Raw genomic sequence first — 26,577 nt, forward strand, 5'->3', positions numbered from 1 at the left:
CTGGGTTTGAACCCGCCACCTCCAGAATATGGGGTCGATGCCCTACTCCTTTGAGCCACAGGCGCCGCCCATGGATGAATTTTTTTTTTTTTTTTTAAACCTTCTAACTGAAGTTCTCTACCCAATACAGTCTTCACCTGGTTTCAGAGAACAATAGTCCTTTTTTTAAATTGCAGTTTTGGCTTGGGCCAGGCTTGAACCCACCACCCTCTGTATATGGGGCTGGCGCCCTACTCCTTGAGCCACAGGCACTGTTCAGCGCAATAATTCTTTTACCTCAGATGTGTTGGTCCACTCTCCTGGATGGTGGATTCTTGGGGAATGCTTCCCCACCCTCCCATTCCATGCCTAGTGTTCTTTTCTTTTCTCAGTAGACACACTTTTGTTCTCTAATGCCAATCCACTGTGTGATTACTCATTTGACAGGTAAAGTGCGGTGAGTCTTATGTCACTAGTGATATAGCAAACATGCATACCTGGGAAAAACCTTTCTGGCCCTGCCTCCTTCACTCATCCATGTCTTCCATTCCTACCCTTGGTGAGAATGCTTTTCTTTCTTTCCACTACTGAGCATTTTCGTAATACCCCCCAGGCTTCTCCAACTCATAGGATTTAGTTTTTTTCTCTTAACTTTATGGATCATATGCCTTGTTTGTACCCCTCTCTTGAAAACTGATCTAGACCTGCCATTTTTATCTTTATTTTGGGAGAGAGGGGAAGAATTCCAACCAGGTGAGATAGTGCATGAACAAAGAACAGCCATGTTGCAGGGGCCACAGGTGGAGAGAGCTCTTGCCTTCTTGAGAGAGTCCCTCAAGAAGCTGGAGGGAAGGTCTTACGGAATATTGGTATTGGACAGGCCATGTACACAGTACACAATGGTTAAGAAGTGAGGCTCTCAGACCAGACAACAGAGTTACCCATCTGTTACTGTTTGTCACCCTTAGGCAAACAACTCCCACCTCACTGTGCCTCAGTTTAGTACCCTATAAAATGGTAATAACAATTGTGTTTACCTCCTAAGGTAGGTAAGAGGATCATATGAGTTACTGCATGGAAAATATTTAGATTAGGGTTAGACCTGAGATTCAGATTGCCATGGTAACTGCACAATATGTAGTTGTTGTGTAGCTGAATGATGTTGTATTAGCAATAATACTGATAGAAATTGCTATGCAATATTTCTGTTACCCAGAAAATACTCATTTTTTCTTTACTCATCTTCATCTAACAATAACAGTTGATGTTTATTAAGTGTAAAGCATGCTAGGGAATGTGCTGAGGGCTTTACATTTGTTATTTCTCACTTTCACAATAGCATAGCAATTATTTTTCCTGTTTTGCAAATGAGCAAATGAAAGCTCAGTCCATAACCAGGCCATCCACTGCAACTGTGGTGTATGTCTTTCAGATCACCAGGGGATCCAGCCGCGTGTTTCCAGAGCTCTTCTACAACATGACATTATCTTTTGGGCCCCTGAATGTGGTAGGGTCTGATCTGAGGCTACACTTGCCATTACATAATTGGGCTATTCTTTTCCCTTTAAGATTTTCCCATTCTATTCCAACAAAGCCTAGTTACTTTCCTGCCCAGAATCTTCTCCATCTTTGTGTGCGAGTCAATACCATAGTTCTTTCCAACCATAACTGCTGCCCATCCATCAATACCTAGTAGACTTGTGTGTAAAATTCAGTGACAGAAAGTATAAGAACAGAGAAAGGGCTAGGCGCCTGTATCTCAGTGGCTAGGACACCAGCCACATACACAGAGGCTGGTGGGTTTGAACCAGGTCCGGGCCTACCAAACAACGACAACTACAGCAAAAAAAAAAAATAGACAGGCATTGTGGCAGGTGCCTGTAGTCCCAGCTACTTGGAAGGCTGAGGCAAGAGAATCGCTTAAGCCCAAGAGTTTGTGATTGTTGTGAGCTGTGACGCCATGGCACTGTACTAAAGGGTGACAAAGTGAGACTCTTGTCTCAAAAAAAAAAAAAAAGGCCAGGTACAGTGGTATATGCTTATAGTCCCAGAACTTTAGGGGGCTAAAGCAGGAGGATCACCTGAGGCCAAGAGTTGGACACTTGGCTGGGCAACAGAGTGAGATACAATCTCAACAAAAAAACATGTGCACACAAAAATTAGCTTGGTATGGTGGCACACACCTGTAATCCCAGTTACTCAGGAAGCTGAGTTAGAATTCTTGAATCTAAGAGTTGGAGGTTACAGTTAGCTATGATCATGCCCATGAACTCAAGCCTGGATGACAGAGTGTGAGACCCTGTCTCAATAAAGAAAAACAAAGAGAGCCAGGCGCAGTGGCTCATGCCTGTAATCCTAGCACTCTAGCCAAGGCAGGTGGATTGCCAGAGCTCACGGGTTTGAGACCAGCCTGAGCAAAAGCAAGACTCTGCCTCTAAAAATAACTGGGCATTGTGGCAGGCACCTATAGTCCCAGTTACTTGGGAGGCTGAGGCAAGAGAATCACTTGAGCCCAAGAGTCTGAGGTTGCTGTGAGCCTGATCCACAGCACTCTACTGGAGGTGATAAAGTAACACTCTGTCTCAAAAAAAGCCAGAGAGAAAACATACTGAGTTGTGGGTTCACAGTTACAAAATTTTAGTTATAGTCTTGCCACACTAATCAAGCATTTGGCCTGGGGTCTTGTCTGCTGTGGACCTCATGTTCCTCATTTGCAGTGAGGATGGAACTAGGTAAGAAGTGGCGTACAGTCCTAGGCAGTTACGTGGTTTTCTTTCATTGTTCAAATTATTTCTTATGTTTTCTTTGTCTGACAATTGGGCTGTAAATTCTTCAAGGGCAAAGATCATTTCTTATATTCTCACCTATGCCAATGTCAGTAAATTATCATACATGTATTATATGCTCATTGTAATAATTTAGAGGAAAAAATACATAAGAAAAGTAAAATCACTCTTACTCTAATATCTGGACGTAATCACTTTTGTGCCCTTTGGAATGCATCCCTTTGAATCATTTTTTATGCCCATCTATTTGTGTGCGTTTGTCTGTATGTTTGTGTTTATTTTATCATTTTAACTTTTTTTATTGTGACAAAATATACATACCATGAAATTTATCATTTTAGCCTTTTTGAGTACATGATTCACTGGTATGTTAAGGACTTTCACACTGTTGTGTAACTGTCATCACTATCCATCTTCATTGAATATTATTTCATTTATTTCTTAACCCTAAGAGATAGACATTGGAAAGCAGTTTGGCATAGTGGTTAAAAATGGGACTCAGATATTCACCTTGATTGGAATTCTACTTCTACATTAGCTACAGGACGTTAACAAATTTTATATCTTCTCTATGACTCTTGTTTTTTCTTGTATAACATGGGAGCAATAATAGGACCTTCTAGAATTGTTGTGAAGATTAAATAAAGAATATCACTAAAGATTAATGTAAAGCTCTATGAGAGGTAATTGACCCATAAAAACATTCAGTAAATTATAGCTATTTTAATTTTCATTATCTTTTTTTTTTTTAATGTTTTTGAGACAGAGACTTAACTCTCTTGTCCAGGCTAGAATGCCTTGGCATAATCATAGCTCAGATCAACCTCAGACTCCTGAGTTCAAGTGATCCTCCTGCCTCAACCTCCCAAGTAGCCAGGACTATCGGCACCCACCACAACACCCAGCTAATTTTTCTATTTTTAGTAGAGACTGTGTCTTGGTATTTCTCTGACTGATATCTTCCTGTTTCAGCCTCCCAGAGTGCTAGGATTACAAGGTTACACTACTACGCATCACTGAGTATTTAGTTTGTTTCTGAGTTTTTTTTTCTTATTAACGAATGTTATATGAAGTATCTTTGTGTGGGTACTTTTCTGCACTGTTACAAATAAAGTGATTGATGAGTTAAATATACATGTTTCCAAGTTTTTTAATAGGTATTTTCAAATTGCCTTCAGAAAGATTATTCTAATAAATGTCCCCACTAAAGGCCTTGATCTACACATCTTTTACAGTGGCTAACACAAGGCCTGGGTCATGCTTTATGCTACTCAGCATATGTTGTTACTGGTCAATTATTTATTAAACAAATGGCCTAGAACCTTCAGGACCTTGAATAGTATCAGAAGCATTTCGTGGGCACCCTGTCTGCCTCTCCACTTCTGTCCTTTTCACTCTGTGAGGTGTAGTCCTAGGTGAGCTGGAATGCTTTGTCTTTATAGGTATCACTGATGTTTGAGGATGTGGCTGTGCTCTTCAGTAGGGATGAATGGAGAAAGCTCGATCCTTCTCAGAGAAACTTGTACCGAGATGTGATGCTGGAGAACTACAGTAACTTGGTCTCATTGGGTAAGGATATTTCCTCTGCAGATATTGAATTCAGAAATTGTGATATCTCAGATACCCCTTCTGTAAGAGCTGCAGGTCATCTAAACATTTTATCTGAGTTTGAGGGTTATACAAATCAGATATCTAAAAAAGATTACAAATATATTCCCCCCTATAGGCATGGAATTACCCTATGTATAGGAATGGAGGAGGTGATGTTGACAGTCATCCCCTTCTCTCTGTACACATGAATAAGGCCTCATTTCCCACACCAATTGTTCTGTGATTGGTTTGCTCATCTCTCAATAGAGCTTTGTTCAAAGTCAACCTAACACTTAACCTTTCCCACCTGTTTTTTCCAGGGGTCAGCATACTTTTTCTATAAAGAGCCAGATTCCCTGGTGGTCTAGTGGTAAGGATAAGAAAAAGTTATATATACACAGATGTACACAAAATTATATTTAACATATATATAATTATATATATAATGCAAAGAGACAGGTAGTAAATATTTTGGGCTTTGTGGGCCACATAATGGTATCTATAATGTAGTCCTCTTTTCCTTTTTCACTATTCCTTGCCTTAGTCCATATATAAACAAACAGTGGTCTGGATTTGGCATACAGTTCATAGTTTGATGACCACTGCACTCTTTGAAAGAGAGTCAGGTAGTTTTTTCAAGCTACCTAGTACATAATCCTTTCTATAGGTAGTTGTTTCAAATTTTAATTAGTCTTTATGTCCAATATTCCCTCTTTTATAGAAAGCTAATAGCACCCTATTAATTACCAAGGCTGCACATTTATCATATTTCTCTAACATACAATTAATTATACCAAAGTCATGTCCTACAAGTTACTTGCCTTTTCTTTAACACATTCCCTTAAATTGTGGGGACACAACTTGAACAACCCACAGAAAGTTTTGTACCATTTCTTGGATTTGACACTTAAATCTGGGATACCTCTTTGTGTCGAAACAAAACCAAGTCTGGTTTTTTCATTTTGTTTTTATGTGTGTGTCTATGAGCAGGACTCCCATTTACCAAACCTAAAGTGATCTCCCTGTTGCAGCAAGGAGAAGATCCCTGGATGGTAGAGAAAGAAAGTCCTACAGGCTCCTCTCTAGGTGAGTGAGTGGGCCCAGGGTGCCCAGGAATTGCTACAAGCAACAGTCTAGTTAATAAGAGGAGCTGCAACCCACATATGGTGGGGAAACTCTCTTTACGGTTCTCAATTCTCCAGAAGTGGTAGGGAAGAGGAAGCCCAGGCCCCTAGATAAGAGCTTTTGCTTATTTTCTTGTAATTGCTTCGCAAATGAAAACTCTAACAATCTCTTTACTTGTTCTTTCCTATTGTTTCAGAACAGAGCAGTGTTGTATTCATTCAGCAAACATAGTATATTTAAGGAATTGCAAATATTTCATTATGGCTAAAGCTCAGGATATGAATTTGGAAAAAGAAGGAGGTGAGGAAGGAAATGAGCCTAGAAAGTTAGAGAAGGGCCATGTAGTAAGTACTGTGGTACAATTCTAAGAGATGTGCACATTATGGTAGAGGAATGGAAAAAATTAAAGGATTTAAGCAGCAAAACACATGGTCTTTGATATCTTAGAAAATATAATCTGAATCATAAACAATTTAAATGTCCTTCAGTAGAAGACTAAAGAAACTACAAAGTGTCCTTATTCTGGCAAAGATTGTCAGACTGAAAAAAAAGATCTCATTGCTGTGAACTGAGTTCCAAGGCAAATTAAGAACTAAAGGAAGTTACAGAGCATTATAGCATATCACCATTTATGTTTGTGAAAAATTATGTGTGTTTGTGTCTATGTGTGTAATGTGCATATAAGCTAGAGAAAAAGGTTAGGAGGACACACCTTAGCTGGTAACACTAGTTACATTTAGAATGAGATCAAGAATAAGTTGAAAGAAAACTTTATTTATATATAATGTTTTAATTTTTCATAGAGAATATATTCCTAAAGTTCTTAAGTGATTTGAGTTTAATAAGAATGGTCACTTTGGAAGCATCCTATGGCATAGATTTAAAGTGAAACAAAACTAGAAGTAGGAAACCTTAGGGGCTTACTGCAGTTATGGAGATAGGAAGTTACTATGGAGAAGGTACTTGCCATGAGGTTCATGAGGGAGGATAAGGAGCCAGTGTGATTGGGGTATAGGATGACTTTGATGTGGGATAGTTTTCTTTTGAGGTGGAGTGAAATACTCAGGTATTGATTGCTGATGAGCCTGGGTGCAAGGTAGATAGGGCTAGGACTCACAAGGGAGGTGAGGAGAAGTAGATGAATCTGAGACACATTTAGGAGGTAGAATAAACAGATGTTATTAATTGATTAGATGAGGGGGCTGAGGGAGAGAGAGGTGTTAAGAATGCCTCTTAAGATTTTGACTGAGAAATGGTGCCATTTTCAGAGACAAGGAGTTGAACAGATTGCAGGGAATAGTCATGAATTTGGCTGTGGGCATGTTACCTTTGAGGTGTTTTTGAAGTATCTAAGCTGCTATTTTGAGTGGGCTGTCTAAAAAGTGGGAAAAGAGAACAGAAGAGACCTCTTGCTAGAGTATAAGTTTATAATTGAATCTGGCCTGCATAAAGTGGCAAATTGAGAAGAATTGCCACTAAGGAACTTCAAAGATTAGATAGAGGAAAATGAGCACAACAAAAGAGATTATGGCTTATGGAAAGTGAGGAACATGGAGGAAAATACAGAGTCACTGTAGCATAGGAAGAGTATGTCTAGGGAGATGAGAGATCATTGTCAGATGTTGCCAAGAGATAAGTTAGGCGAGAACTGAAGACAGTGTCCTGTCTTAGCTGCAGGGAGGTCATAGCACCCTTAGCCAGGGTAGTGGTGGGAGCTGATGAGGAGTGAGAGGAAGGAAATGGACAGGTATAGAATACACTGTATAGAGAAATAGATTTACAGAGAGAGAAAATCAGATGTGAAGAAGAGGCAGCAGCACTCAATGGAAGAGCTTGTCTATGCATATATAAACAATTATTTCTATATGTTTTTTTCTCCACTCCAATTATAACAAGTTGTGTGTTCCTTATCCAAAAATCTAAAATCCAAAATCCTCTAAAAGCCAAAACTTTTTGAGTGCTTACATGACATTCAAAGGAAATACTCATTGGACCATTTTGGATTTCACATTTTTGGATTAGGGATGCTCAACTGGTAAATATAATGCAAATATTCCAAAATTTAAAAAAAAAATTCAATACTTCTAGTCCCAAGCATTTCAGATAAGGGATAATCACCTGGTATACAATGCATCATATTTTCTCCTTCTACTTGTTATATATTGAAGCTCTTTCCATGTCAGCACATAGAGAACTTCCTTCCTCTGGGGTGTAATTCTGAGACCTTATGCTGATGTTCCTCTGAGGGGAGAAGTGATCTTGGTTACATGTGGCTTTGGATGATGGTGGCCCAGAAAGTTCAATTTGAGCTAGGAATTTATAAATGTTACTTTTGCTTATCAGCAATATGGAAATTGACTTAAAGCTGTACCTTTATCATGTACCAATGTAAAGTCCTGATATATTAAAGTTATACTGAGCCCAAATCTCCATTAAAGGAATCTGGTAGAATAAACATCCACACAATGGAATTCTATGCAACAATAAAAAAGGAATGAGGAAGAACTCTGTGATTCTACTATATTCCACTCCAGAATATATTAGTAAGTGGGGAAAAGTATGGAATAGAACAGTAAGTATAGTACTGTTATCTAAAAAAGGGGCGGGGGGTGACCTCCCAGAAGGGTGGAATGTATATATTTGCTTATATCGTAATACACCACATAACGTTTCAGTTAACGGTAGACCACGTATACAGTAGTGGTCCCATAAGATTATAACACCATATATTTCCTGTACTTTTTCTATGTTTAAGTATACCTAGATACACAGATACTTTAGTTGTTATAGTTGCCTACAGTATTCAGTATAACCACATCCTGTACAGGTTTTTAGTCCAGGAACTATAGGCCACATCATGTAGCCTAGGTGTATAGTAGGCTCTTCCATCTAGGTTTGTGTAAGTACACTCTGACATTCTCACAGTGACAAAATAGCCTAAAGATGCATTTCTTAGAACATTTTCCCCATTGTTAAGCAGCACACAGCTATGTTTAGGAAAAAAAGACAGAAGTGTGGGGGAGAGAGATAAAAGCAGACCAATAAAAATGGTTACCTGTAAGGTGAAGGAAGACGGTGGATGGAGGGAACAGGGACAAAATCTAGAATTTTTTGAGGTATCTTGTTATATAATTCGACTTTTGAACTATTAAAATGTTTTATAAAATAATAAAATTAAATAAAAACAAGAAAATAGGCACTCTGGCTCGGTGCCTATAGCTCAAGCAGCTAAGGCACCAGTCACATACACCAGAGCTGGTGGGTTTGAATCCAGCCAGAGTCTGCCAAACAACAATGACAACTACAACCAAAAAATAGCCAGGCATTGTGGCAGGTACCTGTAGTCCCAGCTACTTGGTAGCTGAGGCAAGAGAATCGCTGAAGCCCAAGAGTTGGAGGGTGCTGTGAGCTGTGACACCACAGCACTGTACCCAGGGTGACAGCTTGAGGCTCTATCTCAAAAAAGAAAAAAAAAAAGAGAGAAAGAAAGTATCCTCTAAATATTGAAAGCAAAATGACCCTAATTGCAGTTCAAATTGGTGTCTTAACAGCATATTGAAGAATTATTTCAAATGCCTTTATTATCATAGCAGTTTGATTTATTAGTAATTTACTAATCACTATTTTTGATCCTAAGAACAAAAATAACAGCACACAATAGTGTTAATTTTGGTGGACATGCTAAGAGTACATTTATGGATGAAATAATTGATATCTGGGGTCTGCTTTATCATAATCTAGTGAAAAAGATAGGAGTTTGCATTAGTTTGATAGAAGTGCTATAACAAAGGACCACAGTCTCAATGGCTTAATGTAACAAAAGTATGGTCTCACAGTTCTGGAGGTCCAAAATTAAGACACTGGCAGAGCCCTGCTCCCTCTGAGACTCTGGGTAGAATTCTTCCGTGCCTCTTCTAAGCTTGTAAGGGTGGCTGACAGTCCTGGGTGTCCCTTGGCTTATAGCTGCATTAGTCCTACCCTAATCTCTGTCTTCACATTGTGTTCTCCCTGTGTGTCTTTACCTCATCTTTCCACTGAGCATGCCTATGTCCAGATTTCTCCCATTTTACAAGGACATCAGTTATAATGAGTTAGAGATCACTCAAATGACTTCATTTTAATTTGATCCTGTTTTCAATAAGGTCACATTCTAAGGTTATGGAAGTTAGGACTTCAACATATCTTTTGTGAAGGACACAGTTTAACCCATAACAAGGTTATAGATGGAATAGTGTTAGTTTTTATTTAAGATGGCTTGGGTATTCACTGTACAATTCATGTTGCTTTTGCACATTCTGAAAATTTTCCACATTAAAGACGTTAAAAATTAGAGTTACTGAAACAAAATTTCTAGAGCAGCATTTCCCTTTTCCACCAACCCAAACATGAAGGATGTTTGCAAATGTGTAATACTACCCCTATGATGCTTTATGTATAATTCTCAACAGTAGCTTCCTTAGCTCTCTGACTCTGCAAAACTTATGATACTGCAGGTACAAGTGACATATAGTAGTAACATTGACTAAGCCTGGCTATAGGATAAAGTGAGGAGGGATACTTTAGGAAATGAATCTGAATAGCTGGCTTGGATTCACAGATTTTGATGTTGCCTTCAGCTCCTATGCTACCCCTCCATCTGTCCTATGGCTGATCCTTTAAAATCTTATATTGTATGTCAGTGTTTCCTCTAGGCAGGCACTCCCTGCATTCTTTCAACCTGTACTGTCCACTATCTGAGGATAATTTGGATGCTTTTCTAAGCCCAAGTTTGCATCCATTTCTACTTTGTGTTGTTATTATGGAAATTATCTCATTTTGTTGTGATTGTCCATTGACTTCTTCGTCTATAATGCCAAACTGTAAACTCCTTGAAGAAATGAACTGTTTCTTTGTATTTCTGGATTCATAGTGTATTGTAGATCACCAGTACCTAGGATAGTAGGTGCTTTTAAATTTTTTGATAAATGAATAAAATAAAGAACAACCGATGCTTTTAGAAATATCAAGAGGAATTCTGTAGATTAATAAAGATAAACCTAGTGGGGGAATAATACTGGAAATGTGAGAAATGGGTCAGAGGAACATATTGAGAATCAGTAGAATAGTCACTGTAGATCAATGTTTTTCAACTTTTTTTTATTTCATGGCACACTTGAACCTGTAGTTAAATTTCTGCAGCACACTTAAGTTAGGTTGATCAAACAAGAGTGCTTTGAACTTATTTTGGAGATAATTTAATTAATGATCTTTAGAACTTTTCATGACATTGGGGCACCTGTAGCTCAGTGGTTAGGGCACTGGCCACATGCACTGTGGCTGGTAAGTTCAAATTCGGCCCAGGCCTGCTAAACAAACAAACAAACAAAAGAAAATAGCTCGGGGCTGTGGTGGGCACCTATAGTCCTAGCTACTTGGTAGGCTGAGGCAAGTGAATCACTTAAGCCCAAGAGTTTGAGGTTGCTGTGAGCTGTGATGCCGTGGCACTCTACCAAGGGCAACAAAAGTGAAATTCTGACTCAAAAAAAAAAATTTTTTTTTTTTTGCACACCTGAGATTTCTCTTAGGGCGCACCAGTGTACCACAGCATACCAGTTGGAAATCAGTGCTGTAGACTAAGAAAATCCTAACCTTGGTCATATTCATGATGGATGTTAGGGACTTTCTAGTGCTTGGACTGTAGGAAAGAGAAGATTCTACAATGAAACTAAGAATTTATGGCAGAGTACCTGAAAAGGTTATAATGTAACTCAACTGGGAAATTTATAAAAAAGGGTTAAAAAGAAATTCACTGGGTTCATATATGGGTAGGTTAAATTTAAAAAGAAAGATACTCAAATGGAAATTCTAACAGGCAGTTGGAAATACCTCTGTAAAGTATTTTGAGGAGAGTCAGGATAGGCAGTGCATGGTAGTGAATGAAATCATCTAGGGAGAAAAGATTAAAGAAACACTGTCAAAGTAGAGTATAGTAAGAGCCAAGGAAAGAGAATCTAGACCTAATAAAAGGAAGAAGTCAGGCAGTGGTCAATGCCAGGCATGGTAGCTTACACCTATAACCCAACATTTTAGGAGGCCAAGGCAGGAGGATTTCTTGAGCCTAGGCACTCAAGGCCATTTGAGGTATAATTATGCCACTATACTCTAGCCTGAGTGACAGAATGAGACCCTGTCTCAAAAAAAAAAAAAAAAAGGAACAAGTCAGGGCAGTGGTCAATAGCAAGATATCTGAATTTCTGACCTAAGTTTTAACCTTGTTCATCAGGAGGTAGGTTAGGCCTGGGCTTGATTTTAGAAGGGAGTAAAGGTTGAACTGTACATCAAGAGAGATATTTGTAGGCTGGTAGAAAGTTCTAAGCTAATCAGAAGGAACGGTTAGCATGTCCACAATCCAAGACTCAAGTCTGCTTCAGTGGAAAGGAATTCAGGACAAAGGTATTGGTACTTTAGAGTTGGTATGAATTCCTCAGAACTTTTGTAGACCCTTGCATTCTAATCATGTCCATTAAAAAATAAAAACTCCACATGTCTCACTTCCTTAGTCTCCTTTAAACAAAATTGTTCAAAGGGATTTCTATTCTTGGTGTTTCAATTCTTGCCTCCCACTATTTCCTCTTCGTACTTCAGTTGAGCTTTGTTATTATTCCACTAAATCACTGTTATTAAATCCCAAACAACCTCCATTTTGCCACAATCTGGAGTAAGTTTTTAGTCCTCAAACTATTTGCTGCAGTTATTGTTCACTCCTCCCTGAAGTACTTTCTTTCTTTGGCCTGAAATAATCATACTCTTCTGATATTCTTCTTAACTTCTAAATGCTATTTTCTTTCTTTATAGAGACAGAGTCTCTGTCACCCAGGCTGAAGTACAGTGGCAGGATCATAGCTCACTACAGTCTCAAACACCTAGCCTCAACCAAATCCTCCTCTCTCAGCTTCCCAAAGAGATGGTACTAAAGGCACCTGCCACCACACCTGGCTAATTTTTAATTTTTTTTTTTTATAGAGACAGGATCTCCCTATGTTTCCCCAGTTGGTCTCAAGCCATTGGCCTGAAGTAGTCCTTCCACCTAGCTTCCCAAAGTTCTGGGATTACAGGCATGAACCACTACACCTGGTAAAATTCTAAATATTGCAGTGCCCAAATGATTTTCAGTTCCTTGGCTTTGAATATAATGCTAATGACTTTCAAGTGCCTATCTACAGCTTTGACCTTTTTCTGGATCTCTAGAATAATTTGCACAAATGAGCCTCTCAGTATCTTCTCTCAATGTCTATTTAGTCATCTCATCCATCACAAACATGTGAAACAGAATATTCCCTCAGACTTTCCCCTTTCATGGCCTTCCCCTTCATCTAGGAGTGATCACTAACTTTCTGTTTCCTTCTCAGCACCTTGTGATTCCTGTTAGTCCTGTCCCAGGAGGTCTTCTGGTGCAATCATCTGTACCTCTACCCCTTTCTGCTTCTTATATGGCGTCTCCTTTCTCTGCTCCACTAGTACCCCAGCACAGTCTGCTTTCCATACAGTAGTCTACTCAGATAAGCATGTGATTCCCTTGTGGCTTCCTAGAAGGAAGGAAATCAGGCCTAGAGTTTAACTTCACAATTCTTACCATCACCTGGGAAACCTTAGAGGACTTTTCCTCCCACTTCTTGCTCTAGTCTGACTTTACCATTTTTCCTTTTACTCACTGCACTTCAGCCAATCTTTTTGCTGGTCCTCAGAAGCCAACCACACTTTCACTTTTGTGTTCACTGGTTTTCGCCTGGGAAGCTCTGTCTTCTGATATCTGTATGGCTTTTATTTATCTACTTTTTATTTGCCTCATCATTCCACCTTCTCCCAGTGTAAGATCCTTGAAAGCTGGAACCCTGTCTAATTCAACACATCATCTATACTCCCCAGAACATTACCTGGCCCATTGTATGCACCTAATGAATATTTGGAGGTTTTGTTTGTTTATTTGTTTGTTTTTGAGATCCTTGGTAGAGTGCTGTGGTGTCACAGCAACCTCAAACTCTTGGGCTTATGCAATTCTCTTGCCTCAGCCTCCCAAGTATCTGGGACAGGTGCCTGCCACAACACTTGGCTATTTTTTTGTTGCAGTTGTCATTGTTGTTTACTGGCCCAGGCTGAGTTTGAACCTGCCAGCCTGGGTGTATGTGGCCGGTGTTGCAACCACTGTGCTATAGACACCAAGCCTAATGAATATTTGTGAATGGAAAGAATGTCCCCAGCATATATAAAAAATAAAGAAATAAGAAAAAAAGACATAGAGAAACTGCATGTATTTCAACAAGCCAGGGGAAGGAGGTGAGGCCAGAGGTGGACAAAGGTCAGATCATTAAGTACCTTGTTTACCATGTTAAAGACTCTGGACTTCAGATATAACTCATTGAAAAAGTCTTTTGGAGGATCTTAAGGAAAGTATGTATTTTAGAAAGATTATTCTGGCTGCAGTGTGTAGACTGAATTGGCAGAGGGCTAGACTCAATACAGGGACGTTAGTTAGGAGATTATAATAGAAGCAGTACTGCATAGGTAACAAAATACCATTTAAGTACCTGATCCTGATGCTCAGGGCTCTCATAAAGGTGAGTTGATCACATAACTGCAGCCTTTCTTTATAGTAAGGCCTAAGGCAGTGTCTCTACCATCACTTTATACACTAGAATCTAAATTGTAGAATCTTGCTACCTTCTTCCTAGCACATGTACTAAACTTAGAAACAATGACTGATATACACAGGGGAAGGGACATCATTTTTGTCACTGTTCTCTATATGTTTGGCCCAAATAATTAATATATTGAATTTTTTTTTGAATTGAGGTCTTCCTATATTTCCCAGGAAGATCTCAAACTCCTGGGCCGTGTGATTCTCCTGACTCTGTAGCAGCTGGGAATATAAGTATGCACCACTATGCCTGGCTATGTATTGAAATTTGCTTGTTTAATTTAACAGGACTAAATGGAAAAGGAACTAGAAAGGTGTTAAGTGGATAGTAAAAAAAAAAAAAAAAACTCTTTTCCTTATAATAAATAATAAAGATACAGATGCCTATGCAATTAGTCAAGAAGGTGTAGGGGGTGGGGTCTAAAACTGTAAGAAATACCATTTTTTATAGAGAGAATATAGAAAGAATTATCCATGAAAGAAACTGGGAAGTGAACAATGGTAAGAGAAAAGCAGAATATATTATTATATTTACTAAGGAAGAGTATTTTGTACAGAGATAAGAAAGTGAATGTTAATACATTGACTGCCACACTAGACAAAAATATTTTTCCCTTGGATCCACAGTATTTTATTCTGTCAAGATAGGTCAAGAGACATGTGAGTATATATGCTTCTCTAGCCCCTAGGTTCAAAATTACCATTAAATTAAAGACAATTCACATGGCAGTTAATGTGTTAAACAGATAAGAATGGCAAATACAATGAGATATGAATGATTTTCTTTAAATAGTTACTTCTAGGTTGGGAAAAAATGCCAAACGATGTGCACAACCATTCTCCTGACAGAATTTAATATTGAATTGCATCCCTACCCAATTTTAGTTTTTATGGAATTTAGCTTTTTACTACTTTTTCATGTTAACCTTACTTTACCTTTGTATATCCATACCTATCTTATTGTTGATCTTTGACTTTTTTGAGCTCTCCCTACATGGCCTCTCCTGCTTACTGCATGAACTCAGGCTACATTTCTAGGTAGCAGCTCATGCCTTCATGCCTTACTTATGATACCTCAGTAGGTTAATTCACTAATGATTTCCTGTTTAAACTGGCCCTGAAACTTCTTCAATCACCTATGTACTATCCTGGAAGGCAACTACTGCAGGGTTTTGATGTGTGTGTGTATGTATAATATATATGCATATTTGTACATATGAAATTAATATGAAAGTAAGATTATTGGCATTGTTCAAATTAGGAATATATAAATAAGAAAGATTTATCAAAATACACAAGGTTTGTGTATAATTTGGGATCTGGGTGCTACCAAGAGGATCTGTAAGAAAATAGGGCATGCTAATCTGCTTGTGAAGAACACATCTTAGAAAAGGAAAGTGAAATATAGAGATATAGAAAGTTATATATAGCCGGGCATTGTGGCATGTACTTGTAGCCCCAGCTACTCGGGAGGCTGAGGCAAGAGAATCACCTAAGCCCAGGAGTTGGAGGTTGCTGTGAGCTGTGACGCCACAGCACTCTACCAAGGGTGCTTTTTTTCTTAAAAAAAAGAAAGAAAGAAAGTTATATAAATATAATAGAGTGTATATATGTGTGTATATTTTATAAAGGTATGTAATACATATATTTAAAACTTCGGTAAGTGCTATAGTAAGGGAAGTGGATTATGGAAATTCAGATAGAAGAAAGAGTTCAGAGAGTTAAAAAGTTTGAACTAAATCTGAAGGATACAAAGGAATTTGATATGAAAAACAAAAGGGGAAAACTTTCCAGGTTAAGAATAATTACACAAAGAAAAATGTCAAGAAGTTAATTTATGAGTCCACCATGGGCTTTGGATACTGACTCAGACTACCTTTCCCAACTCAAGCTCCCCTTCTGATTATTTTGTCTATTTTCCATTAGCCAGTTCTTCTGGTGACTTACTCTCTCATTCTCTCCCTAGTACGTCAGCTCCCATCAATTATGTTTCATGATACTAACTCTCCTATTTTTTTCCTGCTACGTTTTGCGTAGATACTAGGTCCATATTTAAATATCATCAGTATTTGTTCATTCTACACATCTAATCTCAGTAGCTGAATGCTGTGATATCCAGTGAAACATCTTCAATTTCTCTTCCCCCTCCCCACCAGGATGGAAGAACAGTCATAAAACCACAAAGTCAACACAAACACAAGACTATTCACTTCAGGGCCTGATAATGAAAAGATCTGAAACGAATGGACTCTGGGACTTAAAATCAGAAAATTCTTGCATATATGAAGGCAGATTAGAGAAAAAGCAAGGTAAAAAGGAAAGTTTTCATATAGCTTCAGTTACCTACAGAAAAATCCCAACTTTAGAAAGGAGCCATAAAAATGTGGAATTTAGCCAAAACTCCAGCTCCAAATCAGTTCTTGTAATGCAACAGATAGTCCCTATAGAAAAAACACCACCAAAATGTGACCTACAAGGAAACAGGTTCAAACAGAATTCAGATTTACTTAATCAACCAAAAATGACAGCAGAGAAACGCTATAAATGTAGTATGTGTGAAAAAACCTTCATTAATACTTCATCCCTACGTAAACATGAGAAAAACCATAGTGGAGAAAAATTATTTAAATGTAAAGAATGTTATAAAGCCTTTAGCCAAAGTTCAGCTCTTATTCAACACCAAATAACTCATACTGGAGAGAAACCATACATATGTAAAGAATGTGGGAAAGCCTTTACTCTCAGTACATCCCTTTATAAACATCTAAGAACCCATACTGTAGAGAAATGCTATAGGTGTAAAGAATGTGGTAAATCCTTCAGCCGAAGATCAGGACTTTTTATACATCAAAAAGTTCATGCTGAAGAAAACCCTTGTAAATATAATCCAGGTAGGAAGTCATCTAGTTGCAGCACATCTCTTCCTGGATGTCAAAGAATTCATTCCAGAAAGAAGTCCTACTTATGTAATGAATGTGGCAACAGCTTTAAGTCTAGCTCATCCCTTCGATATCATCAGCGAATTCACACTGGAGAGAAACCTTTCAAATGCAGTGAATGTGGAAGAGCCTTTAGTCAGAGTGCATCTCTGATTCAACATGAAAGAATTCACACTGGAGAAAAGCCCTATAGATGTAATGAATGTGGAAAAGGCTTCACTTCTATTTCACGACTTAATAGACACCGAATAATTCATACTGGAGAGAAGTTTTATAATTGTAATGAATGTGGGAAAGCCTTAAGTTCCCATTCAACACTTATTATTCATGAGAGAATCCATACTGGAGAGAAACCATGTAAGTGTAAAGTGTGTGGGAAAGCCTTCAGACAGAGTTCAGCTCTCATTCAACATCAGAGAATGCATACTGGAGAAAGACCCTATAAATGTAATGAGTGTGGGAAAACATTCAGGTGTAACTCATCCCTTAGTAATCATCAGAGAATTCATACTGGAGAGAAACCATATCGATGTGAAGAATGTGGGATATCTTTTGGCCAAAGTTCAGCTCTTATTCAACATCGAAGGATTCATACTGGAGAGAAACCCTTTAAATGTAACACATGTGGGAAAACTTTTAGACAAAGTTCATCACGTATTGCACATCAGAGAATTCATACTGGGGAGAAACCCTATGAATGTAGTACATGTGGGAAACTTTTCAACCACAGGTCATCCCTTACTAATCATTATAAAATTCATATTGAAGAGGACTCCTAGAAAGTAGATTTACATGTTTGAAAGCCTTAAACCAAAGCTTATCAGAGAATATATACTCAAGACTGATGTAATAAATGTAATTGGTAAGAAAAACTCTGTAATTAGTCCTCATTAGATGTTAAATTCCATGAATGATCTTTGACTATGTAATAGGTAGGAAGAAAGTGTCTGTGCCCATCAGATAGTTTTTAAAATAACCAGAGATGAAGAATTTACAACTGAAGACATGACTTTGGTCATTTATAAAATGTGTTTGTTTTCCCTCTTAATACCCCCAAGTGTATGCTAGATATTATATGTGATCATAAGTAACATGTCAGTAGGTAGGGAAGTGTGCTCTGGATTTTCTCTTTAGAGAAAACACCAAAGTGTATACATGTATACTAGTAATATTTTTATACAACATTTTAATAGCATATGAAAGAATTGATCAAAGGAATTATACATGTTTAGAGAAAAGGACCAAAATAGGAAAAAAAATGAACTATAAACTACCTCTCAGCTTCTGGGGTTTGTCCTTTTCCTGGCCTAATGTCAAATATTGTGCATGAATTTCATTAAAAAACAGAAAAATTAAAATCTGGTCTTTTTTGTTCTTGTAATTGCTGTGAATTGGGAATTTCCTTCTCAATTTCTAAGTCTGTACTCAGGAACTTTATTATTGCTTAGAAGTCATATTGTATATCTGTGATGTAGCCTTAAAACTGTCAGCTTAGATGTATTAAAGAGAAAAATAGGCAATTATTTCAAGTCTAATGCTACAGCAAAAGGACCTATGAGAAGTTCAAAAATTCTAACACCTGTGGAAAAATCTTGAAAAGGATAATGCTATAATCTGAATGTTTGTATTCACCCCAAATTTACATATTAAAATCCTAACCTGAAAGGTATTGGTAGTATGAAGTAGTGCCTTTGATGAGATGATTAGGTCATCAGAGTGGAGCCCTCATGGATAGGATTAGAGGGAAAAGAGGCCCAAGAGAGCTTGTTCTACCCTTCTACCATATGAGGACCCACCAAGAATATACCTTCTCTGAACCAAAAGAGAGCCTTCACCAGACACCAAATCTGCTAACACCTTAATCTTGGACTTAAAGCCTCCAGAGCTAAATAAATAAATAAATTTCAGGAGTTTAAAAGTTATCCAGTGTGAGGTATTTTGTTACAGCAGCCTGAACATACTAAGATCGACATCAGTTATTTGATAGACTCAGTAAATGGAGGGGAGAGGTTGTGTATTTTCATGAGAGGGGTATAGCAGTCCTGGGGGTATTACAATACTAGGTCAATATGTGTAGACAAGCTCGTATTCTATCTCCTTCCTCCAGAAAGCCATTTGATATATTGTCCTTGAACAGAGACTATATCAGGTATTAAACTGATAAGAACAAATATTGTGCTTGATCTTAGCCAAAAGACTGAGAAGCAATCAGTGATTAAAAAAAACAAAACAAAACTAGAGGAGGTACTTTACTGCCCACTACAAGTTGTAGGAAGAAAGGCCTTTCTTTAGGATGCCATGAATTAGGGGTGTGGTGTGGTGTTGAGGGACTAATAAATGAGTAAGCAAATTATATCACAGTATATAAATGTTTTAATAGACAAATAAGTTATGACAGTATGTTGCAGTATCAGAGTATTGAAAAATATGCACAAGATGAAGATAGAGACATCAAGGGAGCCTGAAGACATGAAAGTTTTCCAGAGGCAGTGATTGATGCCTAAAACAAGTTTGGAGAAATATTACTTTTCTGAGGGTGAAGTAAACATTCCATATAAGAGGAAACTGTGCCAGAGTAGAGGTGAGTAATACTGACATGTTTGGGAAACTTAAGTGTAGAAATAGCAAGAGAATGATAGATGCTAAAGCTTGAGTAGAAAGCAGAGGCCAAATAAGCATTATTTGCCATGCTAAAGAGTTTGGATTTTATCTTATAATCGATAGGGTTAAAAATGTTAACAAAAGGAAATTGTAGTGACAATGTGTAGAGGATAAATTTAGGGAGGTTGAAGAAAGCTGGACAGACTGATGCTTAGAAATCTGGGCTATTATAATAAAAGGGTCCAAACTCAAGTAGGAACAGTATGGATGGAGAATATGGGACAGATAATCATGTATTAGAATAAAACATAGTTTGCAAGCAAATAAGTGATGATAATGAGAGGGGGAAAAGCTAAGCTAACTCACAGGTAGTGTTGCCAGATAAAGATGTCCTGTATTTAATGATTTTGTCCTATATCTAGTATTGACTTTGTTAGGACACACTAAATATATTCAGAGATTTTTTCTAGTGAAAAATCAACACATAGAGCTGTTTTTCTGCTTTGGTAATTGGCATTTAAATCACTAACACAAATTAGAAATCATACTTAAGTGTTTTACATACCAGCTAGAAATCTTACTTCTGCAAATAAAGATCGGAAAAATCCCTCCTGGTCTCTCCTAAGGGACAATAAAAAGGGTTAACTGGGAATAAAGTAGTTGTTTTCCATATTAAAGGAAAAGACTTCTTTTGGCCAAAGTCCCTAGTCATAAATAATCCCCAGTAATTAGATTTTTTGATCAGTACAGGTGCTCTAGAAATCATTCAGCAACAGCCTCACTCTAGTGGCTGTGTTTCTGAAAGTTAGCAAGTTAACTACAGCCTCCAGCTTCTGAAAGTCAGCCAATTAGTGACTGCCTCATGTTTCTAGACGTCAGTCAGCCTCAGTCCAGTGGCCATGCTTGTGAAAATACCCCAGTCAATAAGAGTTACTACAGCAACCAAGCTACCACACTTGAAAGTCTGACCATCCATAAGCACTCCTCTGCTTCTGTAAATCCGCCAATCCCTGGGCATCAAGCTTCCAGAAACCTTGGAAGAAATAAGCTCTGGCTTTCATCAGGGAAACTTTTCCTTGCAAATAGAGCTCTCATTGCAAGCACCCATGAAGTTTACCTTTTCTATGTCACATACCAAGTTCAGTTTGTTAGTTTGTAACTTTGCAACCATTTCAACAATTCAACCCCAGTTTGTTGTTAGTTATGCTTCAATCTTGTGAGTGGATACCAGTATTTTTGATTCTTGTGGTGATATCTATTTTTTGAATTTTGTAGTTTGTGTTAAGAATACATAGTATGAGATCTGCCTATTTATTTTTGGTGTATATTTGAATCCTGAATGCAAGTGAAAATTTCATGATTAATTTTCAAGACATTGGGTATCTTAAATTAGAGGAAAGTCCTTTTGAAGCTTTTTCTGCAGTATACAGTTGTTTATTCAATATAAAAAAATGACAAAAAGTAAGCTGGAAACCAACATATACTAACAGCTAAGCCTAAAATATATGTGATTTCCTCCACTACTAAAGAAAGGGATAAAGGATAAGATTTCTGATTAAAAGAAATAAAGATGAAAATAAAATAATCACAACAGAAGTTGTAATGACCTTCCACAGTGTATATCATTTCATCAATCTTTCCAGTGCAAGTGATCAGTAGAACATATTAAAATAATATCTAATTCTAAAATTGCAAACAAATTTTCAAGTGCTAGGATAAAATCCACTGTAATAATAAAATAATCACTATTTGCTATGGCAGAGATCATTAAAAATATAAAATGCCCTATATTTTTATAATATAGCCCAGATGCAAATAATCACAATGATACAAAAAATTTTCCCTTTTGCTTATGCAATGTTCTTCTTTTGAAAAATCTTGCTTATAGGGCTATCTTATCCCTTCCAAATTAGACCTCAGAAATACAAAATTTTTGCTGAATGCAATTGTTAATAAGAAACGTTTACTGCTTTGGTGGATGTAACATATAATAAATACAAATTTATTATATTTGTAGTAATACTTATTTGTAGATGTGTAGCAAGAGCTGACAATATTTATTATATTTGTATATGTGTAGCAAGAGCCAACAAAGACAAAAGACCCCAGGCACCAATTGGAAGAGGAAGTGGCTTTATTCACCAGTCGGGAGACTCAGCGGACTAGTGTTCCAAAAATCGAACCCCCCCCACCCCCAACTCAATCTCTGGTCTTCCTTTTATACATTTTAGGGCTTGGGTGCATGTGAAAGTCTTGTGATTCAAGGAAAGGTCAGGTTGGCCCATGCCCTTGATGCAAGGCAGGCCAACTGTCCTCAAAGATGACAGAAGGTTAGGGAAGTTACAAGGTTACTACATAGGTCCAACATGTATCCTCTGAAGGACATATAGATAACAGAGACATCTACTGCAGTAGGGGTAGCAATTAGTGGCTTTCATACAAGTCATAGACTGCCTGGCTAATGCCTGCACAGAGTTATTAGAACAGAGTCTAGCTCTGCTTTACTCACTTGCCTTAGATGCATAAAAGTACATTTTGGGCCAGGTGTGGTGGCTCACACCTGTAATTTCAGGACTTTGGAAAGCTGAAGCAGGATGATCACTTGAGGCCAGGAGTTTGAGATGAGCCTGGGTAACAACAAGGCTCCATCTGTACAAAAAGTAAAAATGAAAATTACCATATAAATGATTTTCATTCAAAATTAAAGCTAAACCTGGAGTATTCTACGGAAAGTGTTGGCTTTCCTGCCCGTATTCTGCATCATGCTACACAGAAAACATCTTGATATCTGTTCTACTGACCCTGAAATAATCATGAAATTATACCCTTCCTCTTAGGCATTTAAACAGTTTTTAACTGAGCAGTTAAAGAATTTTTATGATTTTGGTGGCATTCAGTATTCTTTAATTCATTAGCACTCTGAAACTTGTTGAGATTTCCAGTTTTAGCTGTGATATGTAAATAGCTTGGAAGTCATCACTGCTGTCCTTGAAAGAAAAAACTGGACAAACTAATAATTAATAACTTTCATTTTATCTTTCTGAGAGCTGAGGATGAAACACTGAAATCTGAAAAGACAGATACATCAAAGGTGCAGCCCATATTTGCTAACTTAGAGCAGAAGCTCCTGGAGCCATGAGCTGGTAAGAAAACAAATGGTAATTATGAATTGCTAGAGGTTGAGTATGACCCAGACTGAGAGTGAGAAATTTCTGAGGGCCATAGTCTTAAGGAGTCCCTTATAATTCCATTGCCATTACTTCTAGGATTCCTATAAAACTCACAAGGTGAAGATCCAAGAAAGATTCCCTCAGGGCTCTGGCACAGAAGGATAAGTAACCACTGTGAAATACAGAGCCTTCCGTAAAAAAGCCAACACTTAGGAAGTAGTTGCTGTAGTGTTATGCTGCCTGGGGGGAAGGACATTCCTCCCGCTATAGCTCTCTCTAACCTTACTATCTCACCAAAGGGTAAAGAAATACAATCAACAGGGGACAAGGCTTCAAGGAAATAGATTGGAAATACTGCAACCAGGGAGGAAGTACAGGGTAAAGAGACAAAAATCTATACCATTTCAGAAACATGTGAGAGATCTCAGCCCCCACACACAGGCACACTGACACAAATTTAACTGGAAGATTATAGAATGCACCACCTCTGCCACCATACCAGCAAGACTTTGGTATGTCGAAGGAAAAGAAGCCATACTCTGTTAAATAATTTAAGGAGGTTTATTCTGAGCCAAAGCCAAGAAGCCTTGAGCAAGTGGTGGTGGGGTAACAGTTTGGTTTTACACATTGTAGGGATTACAGGTGAGGTCATATATCAATACGTGGAAAACATACATTGGTTTGGCCCAAAAAGGTGGGACATATAGAAGCAGGGAGCTTACAGATTATAGGTGGGTTTAAAGATTCTTTAGCTGACAACTGGCTGAAAGTTAGGCTCCCTCTAAAAGACCACCAGTGAAAAGGAATGCTTAAGATAAAGGTCAGTTAATTAGAGACAAAATACCTGATAGACTCAAGTGGTTTGTTCTATATATTGCAAACCTGCAGGTAAGTCTTTCATGGCCTTAGGCCTGTTATGAGTCACAAAGGACATCTCTAAGAAGGAGGAGGCATGATGAGGTATATCTGATCCCCTTTCTCAAGGCTAGCAACTCAGTTTGGGGAATCCTCTTGGCCAAGAGGGGATCCAGTCAGTAACTGAGGGAAGAATCTTAAGTATTTATTTTAATTCCCAGGTATAATAACACTAGATTACAGCAACAGAACCACAGGACACAAACTCCCTGAGAGGAGTGTTTAGGAAAGCTCAAAATCCAGAATGGAGACAAAAAGATACTCAAGGAATTTGAAACCACTGGAACATATGGCTAGCCAATTTCTAGCCAAGTTAACATAAATATAGCAGCATATTAAAGGATTATACACCATGGCAAATGCAATTTATCCCAGACATACAAGATATGTCCAACATATAAAAATCAATTCATATTAACAGAATATGGGCAGAGACCATGTTTTTCTTGTTGTAGAAAAAGCATTTCACAAATTCATCTATTTCTAGTTTTATAGAGACTCAGATTCAGCACTTCCTATTTCACTGGAAACAGTGAGGTAACAAAAGAATTCAGAAATGATGGATGGAATTCTGGGAAGATAGCCCACTGGTAGCAACCCTCATCAGAGGCTCTTGAGCAAAGGAAGTAAACCTGAGCAGAACCATACTCTACGAACCCAAAGATGGGGAGCTGAGCCAAGAAAGATGTTCAACAAGCTGCAACTCCAAGGAAGAGCATTCAAGAAAACAAATTACAAGTACAAAGCCTATTGACTAGAAGACGGGAGACCCCTCCCCCAAGCAGGAGGCCTGCCGCAGCCTATGTGCAAATGAGCAGGAAACAAAAGACCTCTCATTTTACCTTGCTAGAGAGAGCTGCTAAACTTCAAGTCTCTTCCTCCAGGGAGGTCCCACTTATGAACCTAGATACCACCCCACCAGGCATAAAATTGAACAGATATTTTCCCCCACAAGTCCAAACTCCCAGTCCACCCTTTCCCCCTTGCATGGCAGCCTGAAGCTCTGCCTTCTGCAGAGCATAGAGCGTTTGCTTTTGTCCTGAGAGTTCTGGGCATAGTGTGGACCACCAACCATCAGGAAGAAATCTTTGACTAAAGGGGAAGAAAGAGGGTGTGGGAAGAAAGGAACACACAGTGGGAGGAGGAGCTGGTTATGACTATGCCCAGCCAGTGGTAGTTTTGACCCTTAGTTTGGGCTGTCTGGTGGGACGGTGTGCAGAGTTCCCAGCTCTGACAACACCCACAGCAAGAGAGTGGTTGCCCAAAATGGACTGAGTTTGGCAGACAGGGCTGGTCCCTGCTGGGCCTGTAAGCAGAGGCTTAATAGGCTTGGACTGCGACCTGAGAGCAAGGATGTGGTCTCCTGATTCCAACAGAACTCTTGAGCAGTGGCTTACTGGGTGTGAACCAAATCCTGAGGGCCAGGCCATACTCTACTACCTCCAGTGGGGCTGGTGAGCTATCCAGGTGAGGACTGAGACCTGCGGGTGGAGTATGGTTCCCTGACTGTAACAAAACCTATGAACAGAGGCTTGCCAGGCAGTGGACTGAGACTGGCAAGAGGGGGCATGGTCCCCTGACTCCAACTGGTTTGGCAGGCACTACTCCAAACCCTACTCCAGAGGCTATCTTTGTGTGGACTGAGACTGGTAGGCGGGGGTGTTACCCCTGGGTCCAGCTGGGCCTGTGAGCAGAGAAGCAGACAATAGTGTGGACTGAGTCTGGCAGGTGTGTGTGTGGATCCCTGGCTCCAATTGTGCTTTGAGTCCCTTTGTTTTGAATTGTCCTTGAATCCCTCTCTGTTGGGCAGGGTTTGCACTGCCAGAGACAATTTGGTTGGAACCCGTGCCTGGGGCTGTCTACTCTGGGACATTCTGAGGTTGACCTTTGAAGTTCTGTAGTGTAAAAGAACTGAAGGGTAGGGGCTGGGCTCTGCAGCTGTTTGTATCTCTTCACAGTTGATATTTAAATCTAATAGGATGGTTTCTTAGGATAGGGTAGAGGTTGGCTGATATCAAAATAGAGCTAGCCTTCACTCTCTCACCAAGTAGGTCCTCAGAGTCTCCAGCCAAAACTCTGAAAGGGGCCTTTTTAAGATTGTAGGAGATAAGCCACAATTATAAAGCATAGGGCTTTGGTAAGGGGCTATCTCTACTACCTGGGAACCTCAATTCAATCACCCTAGCAGTTCTAATAACCAAACAGTGGAAAATAAACATGGTGTGGACTCAACAGAAGAACTCTGGCAACATGAATAACCAGAGTAGATCAACCCCCACAAGAAATGACAAAGGAGATACAACTGAAGATGCCATGCATAGACAAATGGCAACAATGTCAGAAACTGAATTCAGAATATGGATTGCAAATAAGATAAATAGAATGGAAGAAAAGATGGAAATTGAATTCCAAAGAGTAGTTCTAAAGTTGTCTCAAGTCACCGAAGATAATGGACATAATGAGAAAAGAGATAACAGAGCTCAAAGAAATGGAAAAGTTAGTTGAGGAGCTCCAAAATACAGTGGAATCCCTCACGAAAAGAGTTGACCAGGCAGAAGAAAGGATCTCTGAAACTGATGACAAAGCTTTTGAATGTTCCCACTCAATGAGATAGACAAATGGAGAGCAAAAACTGATCATTCCCTGAGAGAGTTGTGGGATCACTCCAAAAGATCAAACATTCGTCTTATAGGAATTCCTGAAGGAAAAGAGGATGGTCCTAAAAGTACAGATGCTCTACTCCAAGAGATTTTGGAGCAGAATTTCCCAAACATTGCAAGAGATTCAGAACTTCAGAT

The 26,577-nt window shown here is 38.6% G+C and overlaps 1 protein-coding gene and 1 non-coding gene across 4 annotated transcripts in view; one reads left to right on the top strand and one right to left on the bottom strand.

The window, feature by feature from the left end:
• The window catches only part of ZNF354A (zinc finger protein 354A), a 19,988-nt gene extending 1,553 nt beyond the window's left edge, over positions 1-18,435 (top strand). For 2 of the 3 annotated variants that reach the window (XM_023508645.1, XM_003802830.3), the window contains 3 exons: positions 4,208-4,334; positions 5,346-5,441; positions 16,311-18,367. In XM_023508645.1, coding sequence (XP_023364413.1) covers positions 4,208-4,334; positions 5,346-5,441; positions 16,311-17,872 — 1,785 coding nt within the window. In that variant the 3' untranslated portion in view covers positions 17,873-18,367. Of the gene's footprint in view, positions 1-4,207; positions 4,335-5,345; positions 5,442-16,310 lie in introns of those variants that run through there. The other variant, XM_023508646.1, reaches the window with a different exon arrangement.
• Positions 18,436-19,119: 684 nt separating this feature from the next.
• LOC111722481 lies at positions 19,120-19,302 on the bottom strand. The gene has a single exon (XR_002771278.1). It is a non-coding gene; the product is annotated as a U2 spliceosomal RNA (small nuclear RNA).
• Between the last annotated feature and the right edge of the window lie 7,275 nt (positions 19,303-26,577).

The sequence above is a fragment of the Otolemur garnettii genome, unplaced genomic scaffold (assembly GCF_000181295.1).
Source record: "Otolemur garnettii isolate 467f Iridium unplaced genomic scaffold, OtoGar3 scaffold00261, whole genome shotgun sequence".
In the NCBI taxonomy this organism is placed as follows: Eukaryota; Metazoa; Chordata; class Mammalia; order Primates; family Galagidae; genus Otolemur; species Otolemur garnettii.